Source organism: Aplidium turbinatum, chromosome 1 (assembly GCF_918807975.1).
Source record: "Aplidium turbinatum chromosome 1, kaAplTurb1.1, whole genome shotgun sequence".
Taxonomy (NCBI): Eukaryota; Metazoa; Chordata; class Ascidiacea; order Aplousobranchia; family Polyclinidae; genus Aplidium; species Aplidium turbinatum.
In genome coordinates, this window is record NC_137472.1 from 39,674,517 (window position 1) to 39,687,246 (window position 12,730).

The 12,730-nt window shown below is 36.3% G+C and overlaps 1 protein-coding gene across 1 annotated transcript in view; it reads left to right on the top strand.

Annotated features, from left to right (window-relative positions):
• Window positions 1-399: 399 nt before the first annotated feature.
• LOC145776055 (MAM domain-containing glycosylphosphatidylinositol anchor protein 2-like) overlaps window positions 400-12,730 on the top strand; it is a 31,905-nt gene continuing 19,574 nt past the window's right edge. The window contains exons 1-12 of the mRNA XM_082587466.1: window positions 400-671; window positions 936-1,098; window positions 1,373-1,485; window positions 3,076-3,209; window positions 4,002-4,123; window positions 4,348-4,472; window positions 6,225-6,385; window positions 7,075-7,213; window positions 8,247-8,343; window positions 8,643-8,951; window positions 9,417-9,478; window positions 9,854-9,991. Of these exons, the coding sequence (XP_082443592.1) occupies window positions 1,001-1,098; window positions 1,373-1,485; window positions 3,076-3,209; window positions 4,002-4,123; window positions 4,348-4,472; window positions 6,225-6,385; window positions 7,075-7,213; window positions 8,247-8,343; window positions 8,643-8,951; window positions 9,417-9,478; window positions 9,854-9,991 (1,498 nt within the window). The 5' untranslated portion in view covers window positions 400-671; window positions 936-1,000. The remainder of the gene's footprint in view (window positions 672-935; window positions 1,099-1,372; window positions 1,486-3,075; window positions 3,210-4,001; window positions 4,124-4,347; window positions 4,473-6,224; window positions 6,386-7,074; window positions 7,214-8,246; window positions 8,344-8,642; window positions 8,952-9,416; window positions 9,479-9,853; window positions 9,992-12,730) is intronic.

The window sequence follows — 12,730 nt, forward strand, 5'->3', positions numbered from 1 at the left end:
TCTTTCTAAAAAATATTCGAGGACAAAGTGTTGGCGTGGTTACAATGACAGTGTAATCGATTACGATTGCTTATTTATTACGGGATAGCGATATTAGGATTGCTTTATGTGGAAGGAGCGATCTACCTGGCATTCAGTACAAGACTGAGTACTCAGCACTACGAAACAGCGAGCTTTGCCCTTCGCTAACCATACCGGTGTAGCCTTCACGCTAGTCATAAAGACTTTTCCAATCAACAAATGTTTAAGAATTTAATTCATTAGCTAATGCAGCGGTTGAGAGGTCGGTGACACGAATTAATGGTGCGTATTGGTGAGCGCAGCTTCATAGGCGAAACAAGTGTGTATCTCTATTAATTCTTGCTATAGCCTATTCCCCTATCGAGAAACATCTTTTTACAAAACAACTTTAAAAGAGTAATAGCTTGTGATAAAAATTATAAAGAGCAGTAGATTTGTAAGTAAACCTTAAAAAAATTCACATTTTTTAGGAATATCCATTCAACCAAATCCTCCGTACAAGCCGAGTCTTTCCACTTCAGTTTTACAAATTAAAAATGCCAGATCTAGTGATTTTGGAAATTATGAGTGTCACACGAGCTTAAATCAAATAGGAATTAAAACCTCGATTCTGGATACAAAAGACGTATTACTTTACAGCAGTAATATAGGTAATATAGATTATGAAGTCTGAAATAATTTTTTTTTTAATTTGAAGAAAATTTTACTTTAAACAAAAAACATCCTTGAGGTTTTTTAATTTGCTACCTTGCACTCAATATGACAGTATGTGAATAAAATAACCTAAAACATATAAAGTAGTTTGAATAGTTGCTATTATTTCGTTGGTGTGAAAACATGTATTCTGAAACTTTTTTTTTATTTGCGCAAAGTTGACAAATAAATTTCTGCCGATTTGTAATCTTTATTTTCAGCTCCTCCACAAATTAGACTAAGATCGGCACCCAGGGTGGTAGTGAATAAAGGAGAAAGTGTTCGAATGATCTGCGACGCACAGGGAGGATTTCCAAAGCCGACAATCACTTGGATGCGACAAGATGGAGTTTCTTTCTCAAACAGAGTTGTGATCACAAAAAGGTTACAATCTTACGTTTTCTAATGTAGTTTTTAATGATATTGAAACAACTTATATTTTTGTATTTTTGAGCAGTTTGTATTTTTTATAAGTTATTAATATAAATATATAATATTATAATATAAATAATAAATAAAAATGTTGTTTAGTATTTTCTATAAGTTCTTATAGAAAATAGAAAACAACATTTTTATTTATTAAAACAAACAAGAAATTCGAAGGAATTTTCGTTTGTTGAAACTTTGATTTCTCCTTTATTGAAACACTTTTTTGCAGGAACAATCTGGTCATTTCAAACACTACATACGAAGACAGTGGAAACTATCTTTGTATTGGAAGCAACAGAGTGGGAATTCCAACACAAAAGAGAGTTCACGTCACCGTCAGAAGTAAATTGAATTGAACACTATTGTTTGCGAATCCAAGCTTTGAAATAATTATCGATGTTGGAGAAATATAAACTCACACCTAATTTGTGAACAAAGGAGAAAACAACCTAAAACTCAACACAACAGAAAAGTTCAATAATCCTGAATTTTGTCTTAGGGCTTGGTTTTCCGTATAGGCTACACTATAGTATGCATTTACCAGATTTCGTGGAAGAAATGTTAGCCTACACAGAAGACAATAATATTGCGGTGGGGTTTACTTACTTAAAACGTAAATTTGTCATAACTGAATGTTTCGAAAAATAAAGTTTATATATTGCCAAGACCAATTGATTAAAAAATATAAAAATCAAGCTTGCAATATTCATCAAAGTTACAAAAAGAGGCAGTCACTGATCATGCATCATGGTTCTAGTCCATTGCTTCTTTTTCATAGCTTTCACGATATTCAATCATTCGTTGAAATCCGCAGGTTGATTTTCTTTTTTTTTTTAAATATTAATCTTTGCACTTTCTGAATGAAAAACACAAAAAACAAACAAACGTAATATTGCTATGATTCTTTTCCTGATATAATATCCTTGCGTTTTCGAATCAATAGTAGTTCAGTCTATCTTCTTATTAAAGTCTGTCGTCGATATGCACAAAAGAAGAAAAAACAGTTTCATAACCTATCAAACCAAATTATCTACGTTTATGTGTCGTAGAATCAAATCATCAACGTGCACTTAACATTTTTGTTCCGTCGGTAACTTTTATTTAATCAGCAACAATTGCTCTCAAAAATAATAACTATGCGACACAAAAGTAGGTAAGCTATCATGAATTAGACGTTTCTCCACTCTCCAGTTTCTCCCGGAATTTGGAGTTGTGAAACCACATCTTAAAATACAAATACAATACAGAAGAAAGTTTTAAAGATATATTTGAAGCAACAACTAATGTATCGTATAATTACAGCAACTGCAGCACGTTGTCAGAGACGATATCCCACTTGACATTTTGGCTCCACCTTGCAGGAGCTGTGTCGTGCATGTGTTTCCACTACAAAAACATTTATTTCTTGCCATTGCCCATCATTGAGTTTCAATATTCTCGTACTAAGTTTCCAAAAAAAATCTAAACGTCCAATGGAGGCATTAACCATTTATTTGACATCAATGTTTATTGTGATGGTTAACATTCGCTTGCTCAAGATTAAATCAGTGGTTTTATATTCCAAAGTGATGGGGTAAAAATCACGCACAGCAAAGCTTTGTTTTCCGTTGTCAGATATTTTTCTCCCCTTCTGCAGGTTGGCTGCTAGTTTTTCTTCCACACATCATCTCTCTTTAGTAAAGTCAATTTGAAATGCGCTGTATACGTATATAGTCAACAACCAACATCTTCTATCGTAAGCTGGTGCCTGTCTACGAACGTCTTCTAGAAACAATAAATTAGACTTATGCTTTAATAGCTTTCTGTCACTGAATTAAGATGGGCATGGCAGGACGTTTATGCAATGTATGCTGGCAAAATCACAGCTGTAACTTATGAGTGAATCATCCTGGTCAGTGTTTTATGTCATCATACTGTTGTTTTCATAACAAGGGCTTGGTTCCATGACTTTCTGGATATCGCCTATGAGAGGATATCGAAAGCTTTCCATGGGCGTCGACGTTTGGTTGACGTGTCATGCTGATGCTGAACCGTCATCAGAAGTCCGATACACCTGGTACAAGATGGTGAGTGCAACAAGTGCCAGAGAAAGAATGACATTGTAATTAATTTGACATGAGTGAATACTGAATAAGTTTAAAGACAGCATCATTGCAGCACCATTTTGTTTGCTATTTATTTGAAGACACTTGAAACATGGTCTTACATATAATCAATAAAAGACAAAAATATATAAATAAACTTATAATACTATTATATATATTATAAAATATATATATTTTATATATTATTATTATATATTATTATATATTATTATTTTATATATTTATATTATTATAAAATAACTTAAACTTATAATTATTTAAATAAACTTAATAAGAAGTTTTAAATATTTTTATTGCAATAATTTCATAATTTTGCAAATTTAAGAAAAAATAACTTGCTCTCGATAAAAGTTGAAGGCTAGGTTACAGGCTACAACTTGGCAAGGTTTGTATACTTTGTAAGGTTTTTGCTTATTTTGCGTAATCTGATCACCTACTTGGTTTGTTTTTGAATCCTTATCCTCGTACTGGTAAAGCCTTTGACAGGTTATTCCTGGCAGTTTCGCATCTTGTAGAGGCTTTGAACCACTGACGTAGGGTCGGTTACCGAGATTGGCTGAGTGAAGTTTTTAAAGTTGTTTGAAGTGTTGTTGTTTGTCAGCTATTCTATCCACTAGGTGCTGCTGAATGAAGAGCAGTTTTGAAATGCGTTGCTCCAGTGCACACTCCGAGAGTCGAACCGGCGCTGCTTGATGTTTAGTCGTGCACACACTGAGCTTTTGTAAGATTTTTCTTGCATTTTTTTTGTTACAGAGCAACCAAAATGCACGAAAAGTAATCCCAAAAACCTTTTTTTCCGACAATAATAAAATGTCCATTTCGAGACTTTGTGAAGATGAAGTTAAAAGAGCGTACACAATCCCAGCAGTTTCCAGGTAAGTTAACTTTCTAATTACAAGCTTGATAAAATTTACAGTACGCTGTAGAAACGAAGCTGTTGCACAAAGAGTAGGCTACGTTAGCTATTGCAACACTTTGCGACATCTTTGGGTCATTATTTTCATTTAGGGTTGTAACTGGAACGGAAAGATTTTTTCTAGAAAGTTTTCGATTTCTTCTTTGTTCTAGTCAAATTTGTTGTTTGTCATCCACTAATTAGCCGCTTGGAGATGCACGAACTGACTGACGACGATTATGGCGTCTACGTTTGTTCTGCGACGCTCACGGGATTTGACAACAGCTCAGTAGAAGTATTTGCCAGAATTCCAATAGGCAAAGATTCTGGTAAGCTCAACTAGTTCTAAAAGATGAAAAGCTGGAGAATTTTATGCATGAAATTGTAACTTCCTTAACATAACGTTGGTGTTAAATGAACTACTCGACTGCGTAATTGTCGACAGTTGAACCGCCGTTCTTTAGAAAGAGCAGTTTCGGTACTCCGAGTCAAGATTCGTTTTTCGACACTTTTTCGTTTCCTCCTTTTCGTGCTTTTCACAGAGTCACAGGAGGGACCACAAGAAAGTGACTTTTTCTCTTCCCAAACGTTGCTATCAAATGCCTGATGTCATTACCATGGTTGATAAAATGCATGATAAAAATTAGTAAATGTGACAAACTTGCATGAAAATGTAAACAATGAAAAACCCATTCAAACTGATAGAGGATCCCACATTTGAATTGTGTTATTTAATCTTCAGCATGTTTATTTATAATGTTGAATGAGCAATTTATCTGGCAGTCGGCGCAAGACTGAATATTCAGTGTAGAACATCAATTGCGTTTCGCTAACCATAACAATGTAGCCTCCACATTAGCCATCGACACCATCCAGTCCGCTATACACGTTTCTCGACAGCCAATTACAAAGTAGCAAAAACTGACAGCGATGGACACAAGTTTCACCCATCAATCTGACCTCATCAGTATCGCACAATTAATTCATGCCGGCACAGAATTTATCCTTGCTACTTTGCAATCGGCTGACAAAAAACACACAGTTGAGTACAAAATACAAATACAAAAAAATTAAAACATTCCAACACACAAGATGATGACGATAAAAAGAAAGTTTAATATTTACAGTCTATTAAGTTTCTTACTAAACCAGTGGTTCCCAACCGGGGAGGAATTCCTCCCTAGGGAGGAATTTCATGAGTTCAGGGGAGGAATTTCAGTTTTTGCCGTTCGTGTGCAAGAGCTACATTTAATAAGTTAATAGCTGTTTATTTGCTAATAAATTTCATACAAATATTACCCTAAAAGTGTTTCCAGAAAGCGCTATAATCCATTATTTTAGTGTAATTTTGCAAAAATTTTCCGGGGGAGCATGCCCCCGGGCCCCCCTAGAATACGCGTGCCTTCGGCACGCTCTAACCTCCCACCAGTTTTATTGCTTCCCTTGCTCAACCGACCAGGGTACGCCACTGCGCATGAGGTAGCGATGTCTTTAATCAAACACTTTGTTGTTCTCTTCGATCCATCAAATATTTGGCCCCCCCCAAAAAAACATTTCTGGCTACGCCACTGGCCAACACGCCACTAAAAAACCTTCACATACCTTGGGTTCCGCTTGCGCAGAATGAGGATGATCGACACGATGGTTTTGATAAGCCAAACCAAAAACTGGCATATCTGGTAATTTTTATAGACCGCCGGCTGTGCGGTCCCTGATCCCGTTTTTACTTCCGATCGGAATGAGGAAAGAGTCTTAGAACCCTAACATAATGGTGTCTATTACAATCTGGGGGAATTCTAGAGAAACCATTTTAGTTAAAATTCTAGGGTTTCTAAAATTTAGGACTCCCTTTTTTGTTTTTAGTAATATGGGGAGGAATGAATAGTTCCAAAATAGGCAAAGGGAGGAACGCAACAAAAAAGGTTGGGAACCACTGTACTAAACTGTCGTTTTGTACTGGATATAAAATAGATGAATATTTTGCGCATGGATAAACACGTATGAAATTTTGACGTCAGAAGCTCTCACCTTTCAGGAAAGATGTGCGATATTAATCAAATTGCTTGATTCTTGATTTTAAGCTCCTCCTAAAATTAGTGCTGTGATGAAGATAGTTATTGCTCAAGAAAAACAAAATGCGACTCTGCAATGCACAGCAAATGGAAGTCCATCTCCGACTTTTCGTTTTTACAGAGAGGAAAACAGGACCTTGCCTAATGGAAATAGCGAAGAGTTCAGTCAAGTTAGTGATGTCAACATTGATTTAGCGGAAAATTATACTTTAGTGCAATTGATAAAAGCTACTGTAGTAATTATTATCTTACAATTATACTTTTTATATAGTATATAACTGCAGACAGAACGTCACTGTTTCGACCTTAAAGTCTCCTCTGTGCAGTAAATCGTACACTAGACAGATATATATTTAATCTATAGTACTTATTACTTACTTGTTAAATATAATTAATACAAAGTATAATTACAGGCTATATACTTCAATTCTTAAACTAATGTTTCAACTTGTTGGTTTGAATTTTTTACAATCATTTGTTGACTTAGATCTCTGCTATACCATGCTCTTACTATATGCTATGAAGGTCTCTAAAAATTGGCATAGAGTCAAACTATTTTTTGCATAACTTGTCAAGTATATTGATAAAACAAAAACGTATGGTGTCTCTTAACACCCGCAGTGTAGCGCATATGATGAAAATCCAATTCTTAATGAATCATCGAAAACAAAACGTTAAAATTTACATTTTGTAAATTATATTTATACTTATTTTTTATGGTTTAAAGTTTGTCGATCGATCTTGCAATTATTGCATCAAATTTTACCTAAATGCGTTTTTTTCTTAGTCCAAAATAGTGCGGTCTACATTTTGACCATCACTGTTTATAAAAATAAAACTAATCTTCATCCGTATGCAGAACGGTTTCCTGGTGCTAACGAAAGTAAGCAGAGACGATGTTGGCACTTACTATTGCTCGGCTGCGTTATTCAATGGCTTCAGCAAACGTTCTGCAAACCCGACCTGGTCTCAAGCAGAAATTGAATTGAAGGTTGAATGTGAGTTGAATCTGTCAATTTGTGTTATAATCTGACATCAGTGGCGTAGCCACGGGGGGGGGGGGGGGGGGAGTTGGGGGTTTTAACCCTCCCCCTTTGGCACGCGTGTGACGTCACGTCTGTAAGCATGATTCTACTAATTCGACATGTTAAAGCAGTTCTGGTGCTTTATCTTTTAAAATGAGTTAGAACTTGTGTGTCACATGCTTTATAATTCGAATGACCTTTTATATAGCAAGGTGTGACCGCTCTACAACTGTTCAGTATCCATAGTCTGCAGCTATTGTAACTCGTGCAGTCCTTGGAAACACCGCAATATCCACAGCTGTGAAAAATTGCACTGACCTTTAATATAGCTGATTCCAGTGATACGTTATACAAAACTTGAATATTATATCAGAAATGAAGTACCTTCATTGTCTCAAAGCTTTTTGTCTGACACTCATCAAGATCTATGAGGTTTATTTTCTGAACTTTGAGTTAACTTTAAAGCATGAAAGTTAGTGACTTACCGGAATAAGATTGTCTTTTGGATCAACCAAGGAGAAAATTGATAAATAATAAAACTATAATATTCTCACAAAAAAAGCAATCAACCTATGCCTCTAAAACAAAGTTTGCCTAATTTTAAACGAAATTGCATTAAAAAAGCGAGTTTTGCCAATACCAAACATTCAAATATCTCAGCCAGGAATTAGCAACAAGAAAACATAGAGACTTAGCTTTAATTCCGAAAAATTTCGAAGAAAACATGATCTTATCCTTTTGCTATGCTACCGGACAGCACCATTTTACAGGAATATTTATACCCATGTTTTTCTCAGAATGCACTAATTTCAAAGTAATTTTTTAAATTTTTCTGGGGGAGGAGGTCCCCCAGACCCCTCGACGCTGGGTGTCGCCTTCAGCAAACGCGCCGTCAGGCTTCGCCCGCCGGCCGTCAAACCCCCCCCCCCTTCAAAATTCCTGGCTACGCTACTGTCTGACATCGTTTCATTTCTTCGTTAAATTATAATCAAATTTTGCTTTTCAGATCCACCTACTGTTCAACCAGTTTACACTTTGATACGAAAACCCCAAGGCGCAGCACTGAATTTAACTTGCTTTGTTGCCGACTCTTTATGGGAATAGTAAGTCTCACGAAATGACGTGTGATGACAATCATATAGAGCCGCAGTAGAGCACACTTTAAACTGTGACATCATTAAAGTTATCATATTACCAAATTTGTATCGGTAATAGGCAACCGCGTAAAGTTGTTAGCCTAGCCTGTTAAATCTAAAAAAAGCGACAAAGTTTTTCTTTTGATTAGGAAACTATTTTATCTCGTTTATTTCTCTTGATTGTTCTACCTTTGAACTCAATCTATTACAGCAATTGAATTTTATTCACACCCTGGCAATAACAAGTTCATGCATTTCGTTTCTAGCCCCTTAACTTACCAATGGACGAAAGACGGAGTTCTTCAAGGCAAACTTCAGACAAGTGAGCAAATGCACTATCCATCCATCGATAAGAATCACTACGGAATTTACACCTGCACTGTGAGCAATTCGATTGGCTCCAACAATTGCGTCATGAACGTCACAAATGACGCTTATCCACCCGATTTTTACTACTCTGATCAAGACGGATCCTACTTACAAACCACCGATACAGGAGCATTGAGCATGTACTCTTATTTCCTTTCATGGACTCAGAAGCTTCCGAATGCAGTAGAACCTGTTATAGAATATAGGTAAAATATTAATCGACCTATTACAATCAAACTAAATGTAGAAATGCGTATCTCATTGATAAATCGTACAGTATCTAGCCTCCTAACTTTTTTGTTACTTTTTCAGTGGTAAACTTAGCCTTGTATCAACGATAGTATATTTAAGGTTACTGTAGTTTATACTGTGTAACAGTTTGGTGTAGTTTTATTTATCCGGTTAAATGCACTATTTAAATAAATTAACGTTACATTTCTAGATACATTACAATTGTGCGTTGAAAAACTATACAAAAACTACTGTGTCTGCCAATATCGTTTTTGTGTAAGAATCAAATACAAATGTACAAACTGCATCGATAACTACTTGGTCACTACACTAAGTGACACGAACTACTACTAAATTATTAATGATAGATTTGTCATAGATTAAAGTTTGTGAAATTATTAATTTTAATACATATAGGCCTACCCTTACTTTGTTTTCAGAATAAGATGGCGTTTGATTAAAAAATTCTCGGCGTGGCAAAATCATTCCGTATACATTCCAGGTAAATGAAAGACTAGATGTATCTTAGTTTCTAATTTAAAATGTAACTTATCTCTTGACTAGTTTGCGCAGTAGTTTATTCATAAAACGACGTTTTTTGTCACATTTTGGCCTTATCTTTTTGCTTGGCTCGCAACATCTCTGCTGATCTTTAGTGGTGCAATACCATGAAGAACTCTGAGGGCGATACAGGCATATGGGTTTCAGATAACCAGCTGTGCAGAAAGAATACTAGTGAGAACAGAGCTTATAGCTTCTTAAACCGACAAAAATAAAGAAATGGCAATTATAACAATAACAAAATTAAAGCAATTTCCATTCGGCCATTTCAATGCTCATTCTTTTTCTGTTGAATTGTTTGTTTTTTAACCTTTAGGAGGAGCAAAACTCGGACAACCTATTTCTTACAAACTGACCGATCTGGAAACTGGCCGATATTACGTAGAGGTCGTCCCAATTACAATCTTTGGGGATGGAAGTCCAGCAACAAGAATTATTCAAGTCAAGTCAAGAAGTAAGAATAAATCAGTGAAATGAGCTCCATTTAAAAGTCGGTCACTACGCTAATTTGAAATTATTTTGACTCGTATTTTACAAAAAAACTTTCTTGTTTACTTATATTGAATACATTTCAATGATTCTCATCATCATCATAAGTTTTATCAAAACGTGACAAATTTTTTCTTGGAATGAATCAAGAAAGACTGACATTGTAAAAAAATTAAGTAGCCCTACGTTAACTTGTTCCAGACAATCGTTCACCAAATCAAACGTCACATAAAACCGTTATGGTCTAATTAACCTAGCTGGCGTCTTACGTCATGAAAATTGCCAAAAAATGAGCCGAGATTGCAACATACTTCGTAAGACCTGTAAAACGTTGCACCTGTAGCATAACATTGCACAAACCGTTTCAACACCTGTGAAATTGCATAACAATGCATATGGACTATTACGTCACAGAAGCTGGTTACGTGCGTTTGAAATATCTCAAGTCAGTTTCGTCATTTAGAATTGTCGTTTAGAAAAGTTGGTCGAATATTTAACTGTTTGCTTGGTGCTTACCAACTAAACGAAATTTCCGTCTTTATCTCAGTAGTTTGTATTGTGGTGACAAGTTTTCTACTGTGTAGTGCATACGCGTTTCACTAATTTTCGACAGCCGGTGGCTATTTTTTGCTGAAATACAATTCTTGAAAAAGATGTTTCAGAAGAGTATTCTTTTTCGGGGTCATCGCATACAGACGAACGGATCCTGGAATTTTATGTTACAACTTTCCCACGCAGATATTATGGTTTATCGCTGTGACCATAACTAAGGAATAATAGGTACGGTCAGGGCCGGATTAATCATTAGGCTAGTAAGGCTATAGCCTTAGGCCCTGGAAAAATTCAGCCCTCAATTTTTGTAAGGCTGGTAGTGATACAGATCCAGTGCAGTAGGCTACAGTTTTTGCTTAAAAACGAATGACTGAGTTCAGTCAATAGGCCTACACATGAAGAGCCCATTTCCAAAACCAAGTAGGCGCCACTTTTACCGAAATTGAGTTTGGAGCAGGCCTTTTTAACCTGGAAGTCGCGAGTCATTTTTCGGAGGTTGGCGAGATGCTTGAAATTCCATTGTATTGTTTTCAATTCTTTTTTGCTAGAAAAGATTAAAAACTGTGTTTTTTTCGCAATCGCCCATTCCTTTACTTGAGGTTATTATATCGTTTAAGCTTTCAGACGTTGCAAAGGCTTTAACGAAAGGAAAGCATTCGATATTTTTCACCAAGTTCTTTTACGTTGTTTTGTGCAGACTAACGTCTAACGTTAACCAAGTAACAACGCTATGGTCAAAAAGCAAAATTATGTAGAGTCCTTTGCAAAATATAGATTTCTCACTATCGTTTTCAATGGCATTGAAAAAAGTTGGTGTCGGGTAGCCTATTTTGTATGGAAGGTCTTTCAGCAACAGGTGCATGCATTGACAAACTTAATAGTTAAAAATATGCAGTGGTCACAGCGATAAACCATAATCTCTTCGTGGGAAAATTGTAACATAAAGTTCCCGGATCCGTTCGTCTGCATGTAATGACCGAAAAAGAAACACTCCTCGAAACGTCTATTCAAAAAGTGTATTCCTGTAAAATTAGCCCGCGGCTATCGAAAATGGGACGCAACACCGTACGCCTCTAAAACTGTCACTACAGAACAGATTACTTGGATAAAAGACGGAAAATTTGTCCAGCTGGCAAGCACCAAGCAAACAGTTAAATATGCGACTGACTTCCAACAAACAATTTTACGAATGACTAGAATAATTTGCGATATCTCAAATGCACGTACACAGTAACTGTGACGCAATAATGAAAGACAATTATGAAGTCATTCAAACAGGTGTTCAAAGCGGCTGACGCAATATTTCATAAGGTCTTACGAACGATGGTGCAATATTTGGACATTTTCTAGCAATTTCCATGACGTAAGATGCCAGCTAGGTTAAGTAGACCATAACGGTTTTTATATGACGTTTGATTTGGTGAATAATTGTCGGGAACATAGCGGTCCCTAGTTATGACAGTCTGACATGGCATAACTAAAAAAGAATTGACGACAATTGTGAGCCAATGAATAAAAACACACGATACACAAATTGTTTGAATCACTCACGTTTATGTTAACACGTAAATACAAAGGGCATGCAAAGAATGAACAACAATACGAATAATACACGACGATACATGAAATTGGTACCATAGGTACACGCTAAAATGACGCTATATACAATGGTTGCGATAATAACCGACTGTTCTGGGCTCAGACAAGTGTCGGCCACCGCAGACAAAACCAGGCTCAAACCCTAACACTTAGGTGTTCTTTACGGGGGCGAGGCACGAAATATCCCTCAACACGTAGTCTACTTTCACTTTCCCCGTACTCTCATCATAGTTGCAGATGGCAACTTTAGCTCTACGAACCACAGGCTTCCCTTTCCTAATTTGTGGGACCACCTCATGCACCCTTCCAAGTTGATACTTCCCACGTTTACCAATGTCTTGGAGGGAACCTACCACTACAAATTGACCAGGCTCCAAATTCTCGGCCATTTTTCACCATTTTTTCCGGCCCTGAAGCCCTGGCAAGTAAAAATCGATCCATTTACTCCAAAACTGCTGAGAAAGTGACAAATTGAACCGATAATCCCTTCTTAGTTGGTCACGATCATGTGGTTGCCCAACAGCACAGTATGGGTCTAAGTATGGGGTCAAAA